General features: G+C 41.4%; 1 protein-coding gene across 1 annotated transcript; it reads right to left on the bottom strand.

The window, feature by feature from the left end:
- Window positions 1-10265: 10265 nt before the first annotated feature.
- On the bottom strand, window positions 10266-13175 carry LOC140715678 (probable G-protein coupled receptor 139). Its single transcript, XM_073028045.1, has 2 exons — window positions 13106-13175; window positions 10266-11164 (listed from the first exon to the last, which is right to left on the bottom strand). Exons 1-2 carry the CDS (start codon window positions 13173-13175, stop codon window positions 10266-10268), a joined length of 969 nt encoding a protein of 322 aa, XP_072884146.1.
- Between the last annotated feature and the right edge of the window lie 10555 nt (window positions 13176-23730).

Here is a 23730-nt window from a genome sequence, read left to right as displayed (position 1 = left end):
CACTCGATGTCGGCCTTTTAGTATTCGATAGGTTTCAATGAGATTCCCCCAACCGCCCATTCTTCAAAGCTCCCAAGAGTACAGGCTCAGAGCCATCAAACGCTCCTCGTACTTTGACCATTTATAGCCACAGACCGAATTTATTGGGGGTATTTCAAGCAGCGGTTGCTCAGTTCTTGGTCAATCAGTTTATCAAAGTTTACGGAGAGAAGGCGGGAGAATGGGGTTGAAATAACAAATCAGCCACGAGGGAATGGCGGAGCAGACGATCGACCGAATGATCTAATTCGCCGCGGCCTTATGTTCTTATGACGCTCATTCGTTCGGTTTTAACGGAGCAAAGCAAAATACCCCTGCACATATCCTCCGCTAATGTATTCATGCAGATTTCAGAATGCTGAGACACATAGGGAGGAATACATGGAGTGTTCAATAACAGGTCAATAATTACAGGTTCAGTAGTTGGTACAGTCAATAAGAGTATCATGAACTTCAGACAGAACAGGAGAGGTACGCAGCAATGACAAAGGTTCACGGGCGTATGGGACACTCGGAAGTAAACGGGGTAACCTCAGGTAAGCGATCCAGGAAGAGTTCAAACTTCAAAGTTGATTTATTTTCAAAATACCTATACACAACCCCGAGATTCATTTTCATGCAGCCGTTCACATTAAATGTAAAGAAACATAATAGAATCAATGCAAAACTGCACATTAACAAAATGAAAAACAATCAAGGTGCAAAAGGCAACAAATTGTGCAAATAGCAACTAAATAAGTAAATGTGTTGGTAAATAACTAAGCAAATAAATGTACAATTAGATAAATAGACAGATAAATAGAGAGATTGATAGACAGACAGAAAGTCAGACAAACAGATAAGTAGATGTAAATAAATAGAGAGCTATGTAGGCAGATACTTAATAAATAAATAGATAAAAATCTCAATCATAATGGGAATACTGAATACAGTTTTTATTAGTTTCTAATTTTGCATTGTCATCTCCTTTCGGAATAAGGACAGTCCTCTTATGTCTTCCATTCAAGTTGTCATTCTATCCACTTTAACTTAAAAAGAAAACATAATAACAACTTAATTTTGTCCATCCCGTGGATCTCAGTCTTCACTGAGGATGTTATACTACCCGATAGAAACCTATTCCAGGACAAATCTAACACTCCCACCCCCTACGAGCCCCAACCCTCCTTTATTATTTCATCTATTGTATGCACCTAGGGAAATGTGTCTTTAAATCATCCGATGTATTAGTCTTAACACTGACAGTACATTCCAGGTATTTTATTACTCTCTGTGCAACAAAAAATGCAACCTCTGACATCCCCACTTAATTTTCATGCATGCACTTTGAACGGATTTCCTCTGGCGTTCGCCGTTGTCGCTCTGGGATAGAGTCCTTTGCTGTCTATTGTAATGATGCCATGCAGCACTATCAAGTCACCTCTCATGCTTAAAGAGAAAAGCTTTAGCTGGATGAGCTTCTCTTAAAAAAGACATGCTCTCTAAGCCAGACAGCTTCTTGGTAAGTCTCGTCTGCACCATCTCTAAAGCTTCCGCATCCATCTCGTAATGAGGCAACCACAAGAAAACGCAATATTTCAAGTGTGGTCTATCAAGGTTTGAAAGAACTGCAACATTACCTCGTGACCCCTGAACTGAAACCCTGTCATTAAGTTCGACATTCCAAAGTGTATCACTTGACATGTTTTCCGAAACTTCGCTAACTTGCTATATTGCTTTTCCATTTCCTCATCAATGTTATGTATGAAACATCACGGAGGGCAGGGGCTCAGAACAAATTCTTGGAGAACACAAGTCGCCGACGTTCAGGCAGAATTCATTCTATATATCCGACCATAAGACCATTAGACATAGGAGGAAAATCAGGCCATTTGTCCAAAGGCTCTCCTTCATAATTCTATCGTGGCTGATTTATCATCCAGCTCAGCCCCATTTTCCTGCCTTTTCAGCTTAACCTTAGACTCGATTACTAATCGAACCTAAAACGCTCTGATATACATATATCCAAAGACGAATCTCCACAGACGTTCGTGTCAAATAATTCCATTGATTCTCAACCCTTTGGATGAACAAATTACAGTTAATTTGGATGACAAATGAACAAAAATCTAGTGCAGGCAGTGACAAGCTTTGGAAATAGTATCAATGATGTTATTTATTTATATTTCATATAACAGATACAACGTGGAGCAGAGTCTTCCAACACAGCGAGCCTTTAGCCCTGCAACCCATTTATTGAAACCTTGCTTAATCACAGTTAAATTTACAATGACCAATTAACCTACCAACCGGTACGTCTTTGGACTATGGGAGGAAACCGGAAAACCCGAAGGAAATTCATGCAGTTAGAAGGTGTCATCAGCTCTGCGAGGTTATGCACCTGTACCTGTTAATTCTCACCGTATATGGATTCATAAGCACAGAATCACAGAGACATAGAGTACAGCACAGACACAGGCATATCGACCCATCAAGTACATGCCTAAACCATATACATTGTTTACTTGCTTCGACCTAAAAGTGGACCATAGCCCTCCATATCTCTATCTGAACTTCTGATTAACGTGGATATTGTGCTTCATGCCCCATTTGTGCTGGTTGCGCGTTCCAAGCTCTCAGGAGCATCTGAGTGAAGAAGTTTCCCTTCATGCTCCCCTTAAACTTCTCACCTTTTCACCCTTAACGAAACCCCACTGGCTGTAATCCCACTGAACCCCAGTGGAAAAGCCTGCTTTGCATTCACCCTATACAAACACGCTGTCTGCTCCACAGTGATAAATGCAGTGCTGTGCTGAAGTATTAGGCAACCTCACAACTCGTTTCATGAGCTCTTTTTATGAACTACTCTATGGGGCTATCGTGAACTTGTGTAGAAGTTCCTGGTCTTTTCCCATGGCTGGTATTGTTAAACTAGAGCATTATATCTGAGAGGATAAAAGGTTTAAAGGAGTCGTGTGAGGCTTCAGAAGAATTTCACCAGGATGTTTCTCCGATTAGTGAGTTTGAGCTATAAGGAGAGACAAGACAAATTTTGGTCGTTTACCCCAGAGCGTAGCAGGCTGGGAGAGCTGGGGGTGGGGGGAGATCTGATAGAAGGTTATAAGAGAGACAGAGATATTGTAAATAGAAGATGTCGTTATTTTCCCCCAGAGTACAAATGCAGAGTAATGCAGAGCTGAGGTTAAATTTTAAAGACTAGATGCGCATACACTCCGCGTTTTTCTGAAGAAAAGCATTGTGAAATTTTATTAACTACTCAATACCTATGCTCAAATTGGAATCCTGCAAAATTTCATGTGATCATTGCCCAATTGCATTTTGTGGGCTGAAGATGTGTTTCATTATCTGACGACTGAATACATTGCTTAGCAGTGGTATTTGTCGTCTTAATACGCTCGGCAGAGGATGGTGCCCGGAGAAGCTGTGCCGGAGGGGATGGTCGGAGGCTCGGGGGTTCGACGGACTCGGAGTCCGCTGCGATCAAATCGCTTTCACTGTGTGCTGTGTCTGCGAGGCTGGGTCCGGCGGCACTTTCATTGTGTCTGCGTCTGCGAGGCTGAGTCGGGCGGCGCAGTGGAAGTCCATAGCGGGGGTATTTCCTTCTGCCGCCGGCGTGAGATGACGATTCTATTGGGACCCTGAGGACTTCTGGAAACTGGGTGGTGGTTTCTTTCGAACTTATAGTCTTTTAACATCTTTGGACTATTTTTACTGTGCCCATGGTCTGTTTTTTATTTATCATTATGCTATTGTTTGCACTGTTGTAACTATGTAATTCGGTGTACAGTTCTGGTCACCGAATTATAGGAAAGATATCAATAAATTAGAGAGAGTGCAGAGACGATTTACTAGGATGTTACCTGGGTTTCAGCACTTAAGTTACAGAGAAAGGTTGAACAAGTTAGGTCTCTATTCATTGGAGCGTAGAAGGTTGAGGGGGGATTTGATCGAGGTATTTAAAATGTTGAGAGGGATAGATAGAGTTGACGTGAATAGGCTGTTTCCATTGAGAGTAGGGGAGATTCAAACGAGAGGACATGATTTGAGAGTTAGGGGGCAAAAGTTTAAGGGAAACACGAGGGGGTATTTCTTTACTCAGAGAGTGATAGCTGTGTGGAATGAGCTTCCTGTAGAAGTAGTAGAGGCCAGTTCAGTTGTGTCATTTAAGGTAAAATTGGATAGGTATATGGATAGGAAAGGAGTGGAGGGTTATGGGCTGAGTGCGGGTAGGTGGGACTAGGTGAGATTAAGAGTTCGGCGCGGACTAGGAGGGCCGGAATGGCCTGTTTCCGTGCTGTGATTGTTATATGGTTATATATGGTTATATGGTTATGTGGTTTTATGCAGGTCTTGTAGCTTTAGTGTTTGGTCTTGTTTGTCTGGTGGGATTGGAACTCCTTTCCGGGGAACGCGTTAAGATGGCAGAGCGATATTAATACGCAGCAGCCTCTCCGGACTCTGGATTGGGGATTGCCAAACGTTATGTGGATTTTCTGGTGTAGTCTCTTTTGTAATGCGTTTTTGTGATAACATTCTGGAGGAACGTTGTCTCAATTTTTAACTGCATTGCATTTGTGGTTTCTAAATGACAATAAACTGAATCTGAATCTGAATTTGTATCTGAATCTGAAACTTCGGAATGGGAACGGGGACGAGACTTAAAATGATGGCAACGGGAAATCCTGTTTGTTGCGCACGGAGCGAAGGTGAGATCCGATGTAAAGGAGGCCACAGTAGGAGCACAGATATAGCAAATGATCCCGACAGACTGACCGGTGAAGTGCTAAATTAAAGAAGGATGGTTTGGGGATCTCAATGGTGGTGATGGAGAAGGGGAATGGGCAACCTGCGACATTTCAATCGCTCGCGGGGGTAAGTGTCAGGAGGGAGGTCAGTGGGAAGGAAGAACGGACAAGGAAATCACCAACAGAGCGATCACTGCAGAAATTGGAGATAGAGGACAGTGGGAGGTCATAGACATCTAAATTCCCTACAATATAAAACACAGACTGTTAATTTATTACTTAGTTTAAATAATGACGGGATAACGTGCAATTCAAGTTACGCTGAAAGTTTTGAGCAAAATGAATATGTTATCCAAACAGAACGAGCTTGCACAGTTAATACATTTTTTTCTTTTTTAGAACCCTGCAACTTTGGCTACATAGTAAACCAATGTGAAATGTTCTGCAAAAATTTCATCAGAACCTTCAGCTCTTCCCGGAATTTGTTTTGAGTCACTGCATAGATAAAGGTGTTTCTGCAGCAACACAGCATCTGAAACACACTGGCAATTGCCATCAGAATGAATCTGGGATAGTTGCAGCCATTAACTGTATAACCAACTTGAAATCTGAACAAAGAAATCGATAACATGTGGAATCACAGAAGGATGAAACATCCCGAGATTGCACAGAACAGGAGGATAGACTTATTTTCTGCTTTCTATCTCCAGTTCACTCCGTCTTTCCCCTGTGGGACAACTGCGGAGCCTCTTACAGACGCGACTGGCCGCCAAAATGTGCCTGACAGTCAAAGCCTTGAACGAGAGAATAAGCAGAAACGGGGGGCAAGGAGCCAGAACGAACAAGAACTAGAAGAACAAACAAATAGAAAATATTGTGAACATCAACTCTGCGGACGAAAACGCATTGTAAATTAGGGAGGACAGGGGAGTAAGGTTAGACTGGTTCAAGTTGACGGAAAGACCTCAGCAACTCAAATAAGTATGGGTATACTCGAGCTCTCCGAGAATTGTTGATTCTCTGTGCCTACTTAATGCGGAGAATATTTGCTCCCCAGTTAACCCACTTGGGAAAATGTCCGCGACATCAGTGAATAAACAGTTAAAAATTGGATCAAACATTAACACAGCATGATAGAGACATTGAAAGCATTCACCCCAGTCACAGATGCTGCGGCGTGTTCCAACATTTAAAACCGTCATTTAATTACTTTTCTACCTGCCACATATTTGCTGCATGTTTATTGTGTCAAGAAAGTCGAGCAGTAAACTACCTAAAACGAAAGCAGTCAAATCACACTTATCATTCCCTACTCCCTGCACACATGTTCATACCGCTCCTATCGACAATCTTTTGCCAGAAACAGCGTTATGAATTTACATGACTTAATTAATAAGTTATATATATATGCTCCATTATGATATTCGGCTCCGAACAACAACTAAACTTTGACCGTGGAATGATGGGTGGTGCCAGACGGGATGATCTGAGTATTTCAGAAACTGTTAATCTTCTGGGAATCATATAGGAAATGATGGACGAACTCATCGGCTTGGTAAGCATGTATGGAATAAACAATCGACGTTTCGGCCCCAAACTTTGAATGCGGACTGGAACGGAAGAGGGGAAAAGCCAGAAAAAGAAAGCGTGGGAGGGGAAGGTGGACAAGTCAGAAGGTGAGACCTGATGGGTGTGAAGTTTGAAACTGGGAGGTTGCGGCTGGAAAAACGTAAAGGCTTGCAAAAGAAAGAATGCGATCGGAGTGGAGAGCTAACTATTGGAGAAAAAGAAGAAGGAACAACACAAGGGGGAAGAGATAAACAAGTGTGAAGAGCAGAAGAGATAAGACGGCAGCCAGAATGGGGAATAAAGGAACAAAGAAGGGTAAGGAGGGAGCACTGCAGGAATTTGGAGAAATCGATTTTCATGCCATCATGTTGGAAGCCATGAGGTCTCTGAGGCCTCCATCGGTCAGGGTCGAGCATGGATATTAATTCTTAGGTGTCCACATACGCAATCTTGGGGAGTACGATATGGAGAACAAACTGTTGTCCATGTAACAAGCTCCCTCTGTCGCTGCATCTGTGGAACCCAGAGGAACGGCAGAAACTGGCACAGAATGTTGGCACAACATTCACACGAATGTTGAAAGGCACGGATGGGGTGGATGTATCAAAGTTGTTTCCCATGGTGGGGGAGTCTAGTACGAGAGGACATGACTTGAGGATTGCAGGGCGCCCATTCAGAACAGAAGTGCGAACTTTAATTTTGTTTTAGCCAGAGGATGCCGAATCTATGGAATTTGTTGCCACGGGCGGCAGTGGAGGCCAAATCATTGGGTGTATTGAAGGCAGAGATTGATAGGTATCTGAGTCGTCAGGACATCAAAGGTTATGGTGAGAAGGCGGGGGAATGGGACTAAAGGGGAGATTGAATCAGCTCATGATGAAATGGCGGAGCAGACACGATGGGCAGAATGGCCGACTTCTGCTCCTTTGTCTTATGGTCTTATGGTCTTATGGTCAGTTCGGTACCAGTAGCTTCGCAGGAGCTGCGAGTCTGCAGTCAACAAAATGTGCGATTGCTTTAACTTTCGGGACCGGCTCCTGATTTTTCCCTCGTGGTTTACTCCCAAAGCCTTTCACATAAGTGAGTATCGCCACCAGGCAGCCGAGACTTGTGATCAGAGTTTACTTCCTCGATATGAGCTGTCAACCACAAGCCCCATCTGCCTTAAGCGACTGGTGTTAAGGTGCCAGTAACACGCCTTTGTACCTTTTCCTGTCAGTAGAGATGGTTCGACTGGGCTTAGTAGCTGAGTCACACGTGAAGACCAGGAGCTGGACTTGGCTGTCCGAGGCTAAATGAGGCGCACACCATTAGGGGCATTTAATAGATAGTGGGAGCTTGTCCCCATCACCACCCCGTCTATAACAACGTTAAGCTACCCAGGCGGAATATGGGGTATTGCTTTTCCAACCTCAGAGTGCCCTTTTCCTGACTGTAGAGACGTTCATCAACCGACATGGGGGAAGAGGAGTAGGGAGTGCAAGTCAGAAAAGGGAATGGCATGTTTACAGGTGATAGGATGGCGGAAGTACAGCGAAATGAACTGTGGGCTTCGGTAGAGAGAGAGAAAGAGAGAGGGGTGGGGGAGAGAGAGAGAGAGAGAGAGAGAGAGAGAGAGAGAGAGAGAGAGAGAGAGAGAGAGGTGTGTGTGTGTGTGTGTGTGTGTGTGGGGGGGGGGGGGGGTGAGGAGAAAGGTGTCAGAAACAGGCCAAGTCAGTTTAATGCAGGGTGCGCATTGGAAGTATATTTGATGAAACTGACGAGCTCCGCATGAGTGAATGAAGCAGCACCAATGAGGTCGGTAATGCAAAGCAGAAAAGGCTGGAGAAGCAATTATCAGGGAAAGTTTAAACCGCGATGACCTCCTGAGATTTTCACTCACAATAGTCCCTAGAGTTCAGGCGATTGTTGCTAAGCAATCCAGTCAGCTGTAGATCAAGGGTGACAATGCTCAGTTAATGAGAGAGGGTAAACGGGAACGGTCAGACTATTTTAAGCTGGCAGGAAGGCAAAAGTAACTCAAGTAACCACTCGTTACAACAATGGTGTGCAGAAGAGCATTCTTGAGCACACACCACTTCAAACCTTGATGTTGATTGGCCACAGCAGCAAAAGAAAATGAACAGGAGTTAATCAATAAAATAACAATCGATTGTGTGCAAAAAGTTGGGCACATTTTTACAGAGGTTGTCTGGTGTCTGCGGGATGGGTCAGTCTGAACCCGCCACAACCTCCCCCCACCCTCGGTACTCCTTCTTTGCTACCTGTCTCACACTCCTCCCGCGGTGCACCACTCTGGCTAAACACCGAATCCTTTGCTCCAATCAGTTTTACAAATTCGCTGTCTGATCCATATTGACAAACACACTATTGTGCAGAAGTATTAAACACCCGAGCAACATGTATGTGCCGAAGACGTTTACAGAGGACTGTACATAAAATTATTGCAGAAAATCGTGGCTGTTTGGTCGCTCTTTAGATTACCTACCCCACGGGTCTATGCTTAGCTTGGGTGGAAGCTCAGAATCTTTTTCGCAGGTTGGAATTGTCACACTGGAGCATTAGATCTGAGCGGACAAACGGTTTAAAGGAGATGAGTGTGGTTTCAAAAGAATTTCACCAGGATGCTGCTCGGGTTGGTGCGTTTGAGATATAAGGAGAAATTGGACAAATGTTGGTTGTTTACTCCGGAGCGTCGGAGACTGTGGGGAGATCTGATAGAAGGTTATAGGAAAAGCAAAGATGTTGGAAATAGTAAGAGTTATATTTTTCCCAGAGTACAAATACCAAGCACTGCAGAGTTGAGGTGGAAGTTTATGGGATATATGCGAATGTTAAAGAAAACTCAATAGTAAAGAAAAACTATGCGACTTTCAGAAGAAAAGCCTTGTGATATTTAATTACCTACACAATACTCGTGCACAAATTTGAATCCTGCAAACGTCATGTGATCATTGTCCAATTACATGTTGTGTGTGGACGCTGTGTTTCACTATCCAGCAACCGAAAACATTTACGTGAGGTACTTTATTGGGTTCGAACAGCAATAGGCGGTTCATGAACACGAGAGTTTATCCCAGATCTTGGAAAGTTTGCGCAACGCACATGAAATGCTGGAGAAACTCTATAGTTCAGGCAGCATCTATGGAAAGGAATAAATAGTTAATGCTATAGGGCGAACCCCTTCATGAGGACTGGATATGAAGGGTGAGGAAGCCAGAATAAGCATGCGGAGCTGGAAGCTAAAAGCTGATAGGCAAACTCAGGTGAGGGGGAGGATGAGTGACTGGGGGAGGCGATGAAGTAAGAAGCTGAGAGATGATAGGTGGAAAAGGTAAAGGGCTGAGAAAGAAGGATTCGGAAAGGAGATGAGAGTGGGCCATAGGAGAAACGGCACCAGAGGGAAGTGATTGGCAGTCGAGGAAATGAGCAGAGGTAAGAGTGGAATTAGATTGGCAAATAGAGGAAGAGGGAATGGGCGGGGAAGAGGATATCAGAAGTTAGAGAAATTGATAGTCTCACCGGCGAAGTTTTAAATCAACTGGAAGGGCAGTTTGATGACCTGAATGGTGGTGATAGAAAAGGCAAATGGACAGCCGTAGCATTTCTTCCATTCGCAGGAATAAGAGGCAAGAGGGAGATCAGTCGGAGGGACAACCGGACGAGGAAATCCCAGGAGAAGCGGTCACTGTAGAAAGTGGAGAGAGGAGCAGTGGGTGGTTAGAGGTATCTATTTTCCTTGTAACATCGAAAGAAAGCATATTATTAAACTATTAGTTACGTTAAATAATCACGGGATAACCTGCAATTCAAATCAAGTCCAGGATTTCAGGCAAAGTTTTTATGTTGTCCAAATGGAACGAGTTAGCACATTTTATGTATTTTTTCTTTTGCAGGAACTTGCCACTTCCGCTACTTAGACAACGAATGTGAAATGTTCCATGGAAATATCAGGTTCTTCAGCTCCTTCCGGAACTTATTTTGAGTCACTGCGTAAATAAACGTGTTTGTGCAACAACTCAACATTTGAAGCACATTGGCAATTTCCATCAGGATATATCTGGGATCGCTGTAACCAATAATTGCATCACCAACTTGAAATCGATGAACAAAGAAGTAGACAACATACGGCATCCACAGAAGAATGAAACATCCCGAGATTGCAAAGAGAAGGATGATCGACTTTCTGCGGCTTTCCATCTCCGGATCACTCTGTCTCTCTCCCGTGGGGCAACTTTGGAGTCTCCTACGGGCCCGATTGGCCACCAAAATGTGACTGACAGTCAGAGTGTTGAACGAGATAATAAGCAGGAACGGGAGGCAAGGTGTCACAACGCGATCGGCCCAATCAAATATTGTCCACAACAGAAAAGTATAACGAATATCCCTCTGTTTGCAATACCAGGGCACGTTATCAATGACATAGATTGGTTCGTTCATAAAATACCAGGGAATATTGATCACGCAGCCCAAAGTACAGACGACCGAGACGACAATGCCAGCGGTTCTGTGGGTGCAATACTTTACTTTGAGTTTCTGCCAGCAGATGGCGACATATCGGTCAAAAGTGAACATGACTGTCAACCAAACCGAACTGTCCCTGGCGGCGTAAATTACTGCAATGCTGAAACTGCACACGGGTGTGATGGAGAGGAAACTACCGGGGAAATAAATAGCTGGAATCCGGTTTAATATCACGGCAGTGATAATTACCAGAAGATCCGTCGCCGCCATGGACACGAGGTACCGGCTGATACATCTTGTCAGGCCGCAGTTTCCTCGGGACAGGATCACAATCGCCACTATGTTAACTGTAGGAGAAACAAATGGAGATTAATCACAGAAAACGCTCGCAGCTGCAGTAATTCGGAAGTTTGAAATGATTTTTGCATGTCAGCTCCAAAAAAAAAGCTGATAATCTTCTTTTGATGCTCTTCTATGAAGATTGTCTCGACCTGATATGGAAACCACAACGACCAGGAGCTAAAACGAGTACAGAAATAAAAAAAAACAAAAAAAAAAACTTTTGGGCTTTATTGGGGCGCAGTTATCTAATATACACTCTATGGCCATTCTTTTAGGCACACCCCTATACACCTGCTCGTTAATGACAACATCTGATCAGCTAAACATTGGTGGCAATCCAAAGTATAAACAGATCCAGACGTAGCCAAGACGAGAGGTTCCCAACCTGCAGTCCATGCACCCCTCGATTAGTGGTAGGGCCACACCATAAAAATATTTGGCACCCCGTTCAAAGAATGGGAAAGAAATGTGATCTCAGTGGCTTTGACCGTGGACCGTGGTGCCAAATAGGGTGTTTTGAGTATCTGAGAAACTGCTAGTTTTCTGGAATTTTCTCAAGCAATAGTCGACTGAAGAACAAACAAGCAAATACCAAACATCCAGTGAGAGGTCAGTTCTTCGGAGAAAAACGCCTTGTTAATGAGAGAGGACAGAAGAGAATCGCTGGATCGGTCAAGCTGATACGAAGGCCACATAAGCTACAAGAACCATGGGTTATACACAGAGAATTGCTCATTTTTTTTGTGCCTACGTAATGCAGAGAATATTAGCCCGCCAGTTTACCGACTTTGAACAATGTCGACGACGGTCCTAAATAGGGCGCCAGCAATGCATAAAGAGTTAAAAACTGGATCAATCATTAATATAGCGTGGTAAAGACCGTGAACTTATTGACAATTGTTACAGATACTGCGGCATGTTTGCAATATTTTAAAATGTAATTTAGTTACTTTATCAACTGCGAAACATATAATGCACGTTAAGTGTGTCAAGAAATCGTCCAGTTAACTGCGTAAAACTTATATCGTCAGATCACACTTATTATTCCCTATCCCGTATGCATTATTTTGTCTACTTAACAACCTTACCATGTCGAGCAGAACAGTATGAATTTATATGACTTAATGTACAAGTCATATTTGTACTCAAACTTCCTTAAGGTTGTTATAGCTGGGGGAGCTCCCACTATCTATTAAATGCTCCCAGCGGCGTGCGCCTCGAATGACCTCTCACAACCACGTTTAGCTTCTGGCATTCATCTACAAAGCCCGGTGGAACCGTACCCACAGACTGGAGAAGTGGCAAAGGCGGTTACCGGCTCAATAAAACCTGCCCTTTCGGACAGATGGGGCTCGTCAACCGTGGATGGCAACTCACCTAGGAGAAGGGAAACTCTGCTCTCACACCTCCTTTGCCTTGCGTCTATACTCACCCATGGGGCAGGCTTCGGTGGTAAACTCCGAGCATAACATCCGGAGTTGGGGGTCAATAAAACAGGCATACATTGAGTTCTATAGTTCGTTTGGGGTGATCAGATGTGTGAAGAGAGTGAACGTGCTACAAGCTTGCTCCACAAATCGTATCGCCCAGGCATGTGTATCTGGACAGCTCGGACACAATATCCATGGTCATTTCTGATCGACGGAAGCCATAGACATACTTATACGTTATAAACAGTGAATTGCAAAATTCTGGGACACCATAGACTATGTGCCGAAGACTTTGGCACAGTACGGTATATATATAATGTTTATTATGTATTCGTTTTGTGCATATAATGTGTAAAAACTCAGTGGCCACTTTATCAGATACACCAGTAGACTGGATGTTTGATACAAATATCTGCTCAACCAATCAGGGTGCAGAAATGCAATGAATAATGACCATAAGAGTATAAGATATGAGATACAAGACCACCGTTGTTTAATCAACAAAAAATGCTTTACCTGGAACCGCGATCACAGCAAGAGCCGTGTAGTATATTGCGTACACCAAGCCTCTGGGAGGCGCGTGCATTTTCCGTGAAGTTCTGCGAGACCCGTTCTGTACACCAATCGCGCTGGTGCCGATTTCTGAAGGAGTCCTTAATATACTTGACGTTCAACCGCGAAAGTCAGTTAAATAAGTTCATGTTGTTTACAATTCAATCATGATGAATGACATTAACTAAAGATAGTCAGTAAACAAACATAATGACTGACGTCACAATTCCTCTTGATAACAGCTAATAAACATTCCCATAAGAGTGACTTCGCAAATTAGAAAATTGCTGCAATTTCTCTCGCTTTCTGATGGGATTTGTGTTGGGTGGGGGACAGGGAACGTCCTGTGTGCACTTTTAACCCTTAATATTCAATATTCAACAATTGCTATATTCTTTACTGATCTTGTCATATCGAACACGTCAATCTGACGCGATATGAGTTGAGTACTTAAATCCTATGTATACATTATATTTGCAAAATGTGCATTATGTATACTTTTTACGTACACTCAGTGACCACTTTATTAAGTACACCAACAGACCTGTTCATTAATACAAAATACGCTTCGTTAATCATGTGAGAGCAATTCAGTACACTGAATACACTGCTCTGACGCAACATGAGTAGAGTACTTAAATCTAATCTATACATTAGATTTGTAAAATGTATATTATGTAAATATATATATAATGTGTACATACACTCAGTGATCACTTTATTAAACATACCAACAGACCTGCTCATTAATCAATCATTTGAGAGCAATTCAGTACATAAGAACCAGATGGTCAGAACAGAAAGAACAGAACTAGGCCATTTGGCCCATTAATTCTGTCCGCCCTTGCATTGCGACTGAATTATTATCGCTCTCCATCCCAAGCCCTGCCATCTGGAAACTTCCTCTGTGAGACATATCTACCTCGGTCTTGTGAACTATTCCCAGAAACTTCAGCCATCCCTGTTCTGCCGTCTTCGCCGTCAGTATCCTCAAGGCAAGCTCCTCTTTCTGCCGATGTAATTCCATTTATTTCATTGCGATACTGATGCATGTGACTGACGCTTCTCCCTCTCAAATTGGGTTGTTGCTCAACATCCACTCCAAGACAGCCTTTCCTTTAGTAGGCTCAAGCACAAGCTGCTCAAAGACGCCTTCTCTTAGGCATTCCAATCCCTTTGCATATTGAAGTCCCCCCATTACAATTATGTCACTACCTTTATTACGTGCCTTTTCCAGCTCTCGTTTTTAATCTCAAAAACACTCCTTGGCTACTATTTGGAGGTCTATATGTGACTTCCATGATGTTTCTTTTACCTTGCAGTATCGTAACTCCACCGAAAATGATTCAACATTCTCTGACCCTGTGTCACCTTTTTCTAACTATGTGATTCCATCTCTTCCCAACAGAGCCACACCACCACCTGTGCTTTCCTGCCTGTCCTTTCGATACAAAGTATATCATGTGGTGTTAAGCTCTGAACTATTACCTACTTTCAGCTGCCACTCAGTGATGTCCACAACATAATTAACAGACAGTACACCATGTGCGATTAAATTATTATACTTTATAGATATTACTAGAACTAAGTGATTAATAATGATACAATATAATATGAAGGAAAAGAAAATAAAGAAAAGGCGCCACTTATTAAAGTCCAAACCACTTCGTGCACAACCGTTGGAGCTCAATTAACGAAGTCTTCTGGCCACCATTCGATCCCCTCAGACCTCCTCGACTCGCAGCTCAGGATCACCCGTAGTGATCAATCAAGCACTCCCGGCACTTGTTTCTTCGTCTCCTCTCCTCGCCGAACCTCCTGACCTCGGACCACAGCTCGGGGTCCGTCCCGTCGCCCAGCTTACAGCATCGCGTCCTCTCTCGCTCATCCCCTCGCACCGACTGCCCAATTCCCCACCAACAGTAGCTGACAGACTCAGAAGAGAAAGAATAACATTAATCCCAATTGGTTAACAAACGAATACAATTCACGATATCATTAATTTTAAGCCAAACAAACTGCGAGAGAAAGCACTTATAACAAAGAAGCATTCCTACTTTTAACAGAACAAAATCTGGCTATTTTCTGACCCTAATCAACAGAAAAAGATTCTTTCTTGTTAACGAGGAAACAGATCTCTACAAAGTGACCTCAATTAATAACAAATATAAAACAAAATGTTCGATTGCATAAGTATTCCTACCCTTCACGGCAATATTTCGTAGATGCCCCTTTGGTAGCAATTACAACCTTGAGTCTGTGAGAGTAGGTCTCAGTCTGCTTTGCACGGCCGGACTTTGCAATTTTCCGCATTCATCGTTACAAAGCTGCTCAAGCTTTGTTACATGTCATGGGGATTGTGAATGAACAGCCCTTTTCAAGTCGAGCTACAAATTCTCAATTATATTGAGATCTGGACTCTGACTTATTCAATCCAGGACATTAACTTTGCTGTTTTTAAGCCATGCCTGCCTCGCTTTGGATTTATGCTTGGGGTGATTGTCTTGCTGGAAAACCAAACTTCTCCCAATACACAGTTCTTTGCAGACTGCATTAGGGTTTTCGTAAGAATTTTCTGTCATTTGCTGTATTTGCTTTGCCCTCTCGATTCACAAGTCACTGACATACTTCACGGTAAGGATGGCGTGTTTTTGTTGATGTGTGGTGTTCGGTCTGATAGCCAAAACGCTCAATTTTAGTTTCATCAGACTCGACAGCCTACTTCCAGTTGACGTAAGAGTCACCCACGTGCCTTCTGGAAAACTATAGCTGGGATTTCATTTGAGTTGTTTTTAATGGTGGCTTTCATAAATCTGTAACTGGCAAGCACCCTTTACCTTCTGTCAAGAATTCAGACATTTTTTCAGGATTTTTCCCAGCATATTTGATTTTTAATATGTACAGGTGAAGGCAAGTAATTACAATATCTGCAAATATACTTCCAGGTGTGGGTATTTTTATAGCCACCATATCCAATGTAACGCTTGGTCTTTGCTTTGCATTTCCTCAATTGTGCGTTCCTTTTCTTCCCTAATCCAGGTTGAGTCTTGATTACTGATCATCCTCTGTCCAGATATGAGAACGAAAGTTCATTTTCTTTGTGTTTGTTGGTAATTTTGTGCTAGTGTCGGTGTTAATTTGTTGCATAGAATTTAGTATTATTCTCTTGTGTAAACCTTTTTCACCGTTTCTGCACTCATAATTCTGTTTCCTTCATCAGGCGCATTTCATGTATACTTGGTCTCGTGCAATTTCATGTTTTATTTTCTTTACCGTGTCAGTAGGGGGAAAGTTATTTATGTATTTATTTATCTGCTGATTTATTTATTTATTTTTGCTCTCACTCGAGGCAGCTCTGGTATTCGTTGCGCACTTACTTGTATAAAGGGTTTTTGAGCAATACACCTTTGATCAAGTTTGTCCCTGTATCCTGTCATGCCAGTTTCAAGTTCAGTTACTTAATAATGTATCGCATTCTGAATGTGCATGCTTCTGATGACCACTTCGAGTGTGTGTTTCATCTCTAAACTGTTTGAGTAGGCTCAGTTGTAATTGGGCTGCTCCGCTGACAAACACCTGCAGCAGTCGCAGCCTCTAGTGTCTATGGACCACATTGAATGCTGGCAGTATCTATTTCGGGTTTCCCGGTACCTGCCCGCCTATTCGCCGTGTAATACTAGCGATTCGCTTGGTATCATGCCCATCGTCAGCTCCAAACTTGCCTGGCTATCTGGAGGCATCGACCGTATCACTCTGTTCAGTAAACACCTCACCATTTTTGAAGTGAAAACGTATTGCTTTATTATACCTTCAGCCAGGTATTGGTTTCAGCCGCCCCTAACTTGGATAAGATTATTATTATTATTATTATTATTATTATTATTGTTGTTGTTGTTGTTGTTGTTGTTGTTATTATTTTCTTTTATTTTTTCTTAGTTCAAGCTGGTAAAATCTGAAGTACGGTTCATGGACCAGTACACTCATTTCTTCATTTTCTCAACTTTTTTTTGTGTTTATTGTGATGTATTTCTGAAGCTATACATTGATATTTTGGTGAAGCCCTAATTGCTTAGTTCTACTGTGCCTTTGGCGTGATAGCAGTTATAAGCAGTTCATTGTATACCCTGTTCATGTTCCATCGTCTTTCTATTTCCTCTTTTTATTCAGCATTTAATTTATTGATTTCGGTATGTTACGTGTGTTTGGAGTGGCGAAATCTATTAAGGAAGTAATTCTTGTTCATTAATCCTGCATCATTATATCCGAATGGTTATTATGGTTGTCTATGTGTAATAATGTATTTGTCGTAAATATAATTTGTAAGAGTATGAATATAATACTGGAACAGGCTTCCATTTATAGAAGGGTATGGTTTCTTTTATGTGGTTACATTTTAAAGCAATGCTTTAGCCAATGATCTTTGTCATTTCACTGTGCCTGCGTAAGTGATAAGATAACAGCTGCAGGACAACCGAAAGTGTTGGAGTTTTTTCCGGGTTCTCTTGCAATTTTCGTCATTTACACCACACGCTGCACCCGCAAAGCAAACAGCATTATGAAGAGCCATCATACAAATTCTTCTCCCTCCTGCCATTTGGCAAAAGCCACAGAAGCATTCGGGTTCTCACGACCAAACTATGCAATAGTTTATTCCCCCAAGCCATCAGACTTCTCAATACCCAGAGTCTGGACTGACTGCCCTCTACTGTGCATATAATCTTGTTTACTAATTATTGTAATGCCTGTACAGTTTTGTGCATTTTACGCAGTCCTGGGTAGGTCTGTAGTCCAGGGTAGTTTTTTTTTTGTGTTGTTCTTACGTAGTTCAGTCTAGTTTTGTACTGTTTCATGTAGCACCATAGTCCTGAAAAAACGTTAGCTCGTTTTTACTGTGTACCGTACCAGAAGTTATGGTCGAAATGCTAATAAAAAGTGACTTGACTTGACTTATCGTCTTGAATTTGTTGGTGTTTTACTATGCATTTTAGTTTAATTTTGAGTTAGCCACCTATTCCCTGTAATGCCACAAAAAACATTTCTGTTTCTGGGAAGAGACCTCCAACTTTGAACATCCTTGTCGACCACTTGGACAATACAACCACCTATGTCAGGATGCTATTCATCGATTATCGCTCAGCATTTCACAGCGCCATTCCCACAACACTGAACGAGAAGTTGCTGAATCTGGGGCTCTGTGACTCCCTCTGCAAATGGATCCTCGATGCCCTAACTGGAAGACCACAAATGGCGCAGATTGGTGATAGTATCTCCTTTTCACTGACGATCAATCCTGGTGCACCTCAGGGGTGTGTGCTTAGCTCACTGCTCTATTCTCTCCACCCATCACATTGTGGCTAGGCATATTGAGAAATATACCTGATATAATCATTATATATACCTGAACTATAATCACTATGTATTAGCTATTTACTATACTATGTAATCACTTCTAAGCACATTTTGTTATGTGTTGTTTTCACTAGATACTTTGTACTCTCTTAGCTGCATATTATGGCACTTACGGTACACCTGCTTGTTTTGCAACACTATTAGCTGTGATGTATCCCATGTATTACACTCAGCCTTTGTTTAGTACGAGATAACGGTGGCGGACAGGATGCTGCGAGCAGGAATATACTGTGAGGGAGGTTGTCTGAAAAACATAATCTTGGCCGCGAATAAGGCCCCAATGCGAACGGGTGAAAAACAATGGTGACGTACCGCGGGCCAGGCGAGATCGATTAATTAATTCATATATAGATGATATGCAACTAAAAATTGATTGGGCATGCTGATGAAACCGAAATGTAACTGAGATAAGAAATTACTATAAAGAACGCTGTACATCGGAGCTCGGTGGGCTTTCGGTGACAAGTTCATTGATTGCCTCAGCCTTTGTTTGCAAATAAAGGTTTACTTTTCTTGAAGAATTGTCTGTGTCTCCAAGTCATTTCAAGTAACCACGACAGGCACAGCGCAAATGCATTCAGCAAATCATCAACAGCTTCTTTCTCTCTGCCATCCGATCCCTAAATAGACATTGATGCCGAGAACACTACCTCACTTGTTTAATATATATTATTTCTGTTTTTGCACGATTTTGATCTATTCTTTACACATACACTGCAATTTATTTGTTTATTTATTTTCAAAGAAACCTTTTCTCTTCTTCTATATTATGTACTGCATTGAACTGCTGTTGCCAAGTTAACAACTTTCATGACACATGCCAGTGATAATAAACCTGATTCTGATTCTGATCTAGTCTGCTCATATCGTGGGGATATTTTCCATGTAGAGTTATGCTCTTCTTATCGTTTAACGTTTTCTTCAAAAGTGTTAATTTATTCATTTTTCTGAGCTGTGCTGTCATTTAAGTTTTGTGGTGTGTACATCTCAGAATTTCATATGCTCCTGTAGAGTACTGAATCATGTTTTCGTTGATAAAAATAGATCCTTAGAAATGTTACCCAACTGTCCTGTAGATTTGAATGTCTTTTATCCTTATTCATCCTGCTGTCTGAGACAGTGTTAATCTAAGCGCGTTCGAGTGCACACTGTGTTTTCTGATATTTGACATTTCAGTTTTTATTTCGTTTGTAAATTTTTCAGATCGGTTTCAGTCCAAGATATTATGACAAAAATATATGTTAATATTGGAATAGTGAAAGCGTTTATTGCCTTTGTTTCATTTATACTGTTGAAGTCTGTTATACAAATTTTCTGAAGGCTTGATGTAAATTCTGTCAAAAATTTCCCTTTATCACACTATGATCAATTTTCTTTGCATGTTTATATCACAAATACTTACATGCTTCATATTAGCCTTTGTGTTGTATTGTATTCTCCTGCCCTATTTTGTATTCTATTAGCTCTGTGGAATCTTTCTTTGTTTTTAATGTTCTGCACTTATTTAGTTGTAAGGTCTGCCATTTGAATTAATTACTTTAGCTTTACTGATGAGGGTGCGCACAGTTTTATCCATGTATAGAAGGCGATTCGAGGTAAAATAATTCAGTTTTTTTTCTGATTTGACACACAATTTTTGACCGATCAGTTTATTAAAGAGCAAGTTGAAAGGAAGATAAGGGCTTAAAGAACCTCCCTCGAATATGGATCGGTTTATTTTGATAACAGTGGTTGTTCTCTTTTGATTGTTAAAAGATAGAGTACATATATTACGCCAAAGTTTCATCAGATGTTGAAAGAATTTCACAAGTATTAGGTATAGTTTATATTTATAAAGAGGCTCTATCAACTATGACTATGGGGCATAATAAAACGATTTTTTGTAATATTGGTAATATTTTTACAAAAATGAAAAATGCTTTTGTACCGGGCTTGATCTAACCTCAGTTGTTTTTCACACCCTTTCATCCTTCACGGTACTATTTTCCATCTTCTGTGGTATATTGCTCATATCTAAGTGTATGGTGATTACAGTAATACTAGACAGTTTGTGATCCCTATTGGATTTTCTCCATTTCTCCACAAATACGACCTAAAATGTGAGCAGATCTTCACAGTGTCCTAAATCTAGATAAAGGAAACCAATTAAATAAATCACGGAAAAACATCACACTCGATCATTTATTTATTGAGAAAAATTATCTAATATAACGTGTATTTCGAGAAAAATTATCTAATATGACGTGTATTTCTCAGGGAAAAAATTGTAAATCTTTGCTTTCATTGACTGCTGTCACATCCAAATACAACAATAACTTCAACCAAATGTTTCCAGTAACAAGTCTTGCACATGGGCTTGGAGGTTTTTAGGCTATTCCTCCTGACAAAACTGTTTGAGCTCTGGGATAATGCTGGCTTCATTGCCTGAATTGTTGGATTCAGGTACTTCCACATCCTTTCTAAAGGGTTAAGCTCTGCACTTTGACTCGGCCATTCCAAAACAAGAATTTTCTTCTTTTTAAAACATTCTGTTGTTAATTTACTCTTGCATTCGGATCATTTTTTTGTTGCATTAACCAACTTCTATGAAGTTTCAGTTAGCGGCCTGCTACCTTGAAATTCACCTGTAAAATGTTTTGATACAATTTTGAATCAATTATTTTCTGAATGATTCCAAGTTTTCTCTGCCTTGTGGCAGCAAAGCGATCCAAAACCTCGACGCTCCTTCCATCATGCTTCACAGTTGGGATGAGATTTTGGTGTTGCTGTGCAGTGCTCTTTATCCTACAAACATAGCAATGCATATTTCTACCAAAAGTTTCAGTTTTGTCTCATCTGTCCACAGAGAGAAGTGCCAGAAGCATTGCAGAGTATACAGACAGTCTTTAAAAAAATTGACACGTGCAGTAATGTTGTCTCTGAGCTGTGATTTCCTCTGTGGTGTTCTTCCATGCGCAATTTTCTTGCTCAATGTTTTTCTAATAGTGGACACATGAACAGACACTTTAGCAAGTTATAGAGACACCTGCAGAACTGTTGCTGTTACGCCTTGGATTCTTTTTCGTCTCCTTCAACTTTGCGCATTGTGCTGTTGATGTGACCTTTGAGGGATGCTCGCCCCTAGGGAGAGTAGCAGCAGTTTTGAGTTCTCTCCAATTGTAGGCAATTTATCTTACAATGGGCTGATGAACCTTCAGCCCTTTAGAAATGTTTTTGCAGCCTTTTTCAGCTTAATGTATCTCTACAATTCTTAATCTCTACAATTCTTCTTCTACGGTCCTTTGATAGCTGTTTTCATCGAGGAATGGTGCACAGAAACCGATTTTTAATGAGAAGAGCAGGATCTGCCAGTAACCTGACTTTCGCTGTCTCTTTTTGAAATAGGGCAGGGCACCTCTACAGCTCACACCTCCATTGGTTGGAACATCTGACTCTAATTATCTTTACCGGAATTCATTAACCCGGAGGTTCATACACATTTTCCAACAAATACAAGTAATATTGGATCATTGTTCTCAATAAGTAAATGGGCAAGTATCAAGTTTTTGTGCCAATGATTTATTTAGGTTTTTTTGAAATCTAGTTTTAGGACTTATGTGATGATCTGAGCACGTTTAGGGCATACCTATGCAAATATGGATAAAATTCTACAGTTCAAAAACTTTCTAGCACCAATGCAGATGCGGATGCATGATGTTGCTATTTTATATCTCATTTTCCACAATTAATCAGTAGATATTATGATGGATCAGTTGTGTACCTCTCCTGAAGTATCTGATTTTCATGATAATCTTATTGACTGCGCCAAAGGTTGAAGCGGCATTATTAACCTACCATTGGACACTCTCTTTATTCTTCCCCATGTGTCTCATCTTTCTGAAATCATTCATGAACAGATAAGCTGAGGGTGCTTAAGGGCGAATTTTTGCTTTCCCCTGTTTCAGTCTAATGTATGAAAACCATGAGGACATAAGGCTGCTGAAAAGAATTAGGCCATTCGGTCCATAGTTTCTCCGCCATTTGTTATCCCAACTCCATTCTCCTGCCGTGTGCCCATAATCTTTGATACACTCTTTGATCAAGAACCTATCAAACTCTGCCTTAAAGATACCCAATCGCTTGGCTCCACAGCGGTCTCTGGCTACAAAGAGTTAAGGTATGTGTAGAGCCTGATGGCTCTGGGCCTATGATCTCTGGAGGTTTCATGAATGGTGCGGGAGAATGATTTCAATGAAACCTATTGAAATATTGAAAGGCCTGCATTGAATAGAAATGTTTCCTGCAGATGCTGCGTCCATGATAAGCGGGTACAAAATTAGAATTGAAGGATGTTCATTTATAGCAGAGATGAGGAAAATATATCTGGCAAGATGGAAGTCAATCTGTGGAATTAAGCCCCAGACGGCTGTGGAGGACAGATCATTAGGTGCATGTTAAGTGGAGATTGATAGGTTCTTGATTAAGAAGGGAGTCAACGATTACAGGGGAAAAGTAAAAGAGGGGTGGGGGAGAGCGATAATAAACCAGCCATTATGGAACGGTAGAGCAGATTGAATGGCCTTATTCTGCTTTTCTGTCTTCTGGTCGTATGGTTCTTATAAACTGAGTTCCTTTTACATAATTGGCTTGTCGGATATTTGTATATTTGTATTGACGAGCGGTTCTGTAGGTGTAAACTGACCATCGAGTGAATGTATACAGTATTTGTATAAAATGTCTGCATAATATATATTTTATACATATAATTTGAAATAATCAAATTACATAACGTCAGATCGGTGTGTTCGGCATGATAGGGTCGGTAAAGCGAAAAGCAATTGTTGAAATGTTACATATTGAGCTTTGAATGTGTACTCAATGCGTTTCCCCACACCAACCACCACCTCATCAGGAAGTGAGAAGTATTGCAGCAATTTCCCAATTCACGTGGTCACACTAATGAGGATGTTACCAAATCTGTTCCTTCGTTAGTTGTTTGCAATGCTAATTGTAACGGTATTTATTATGTTTGTTAACTGAGTGTATCTAAGTTAATGTCATTCTCCATGACTGAATCGTAAACAAGATGAGTTTATTGAACTGATTTTCCCGATTGAACGTTAAGTATATAAAGGACTCCTTCTGAAATCGACCAAAACGCGACTGGTGTTAGGAACGCGTGCCGCAGACCCTCACGGAAA

The sequence above is a fragment of the Hemitrygon akajei genome, chromosome 24 (assembly GCF_048418815.1).
Source record: "Hemitrygon akajei chromosome 24, sHemAka1.3, whole genome shotgun sequence".
NCBI classification, from domain to species: domain Eukaryota; kingdom Metazoa; phylum Chordata; class Chondrichthyes; order Myliobatiformes; family Dasyatidae; genus Hemitrygon; species Hemitrygon akajei.
The sequence above is the reverse complement of the archived record's forward strand: the minus strand, read 5'-3'. Positions and strand labels throughout refer to the sequence as shown.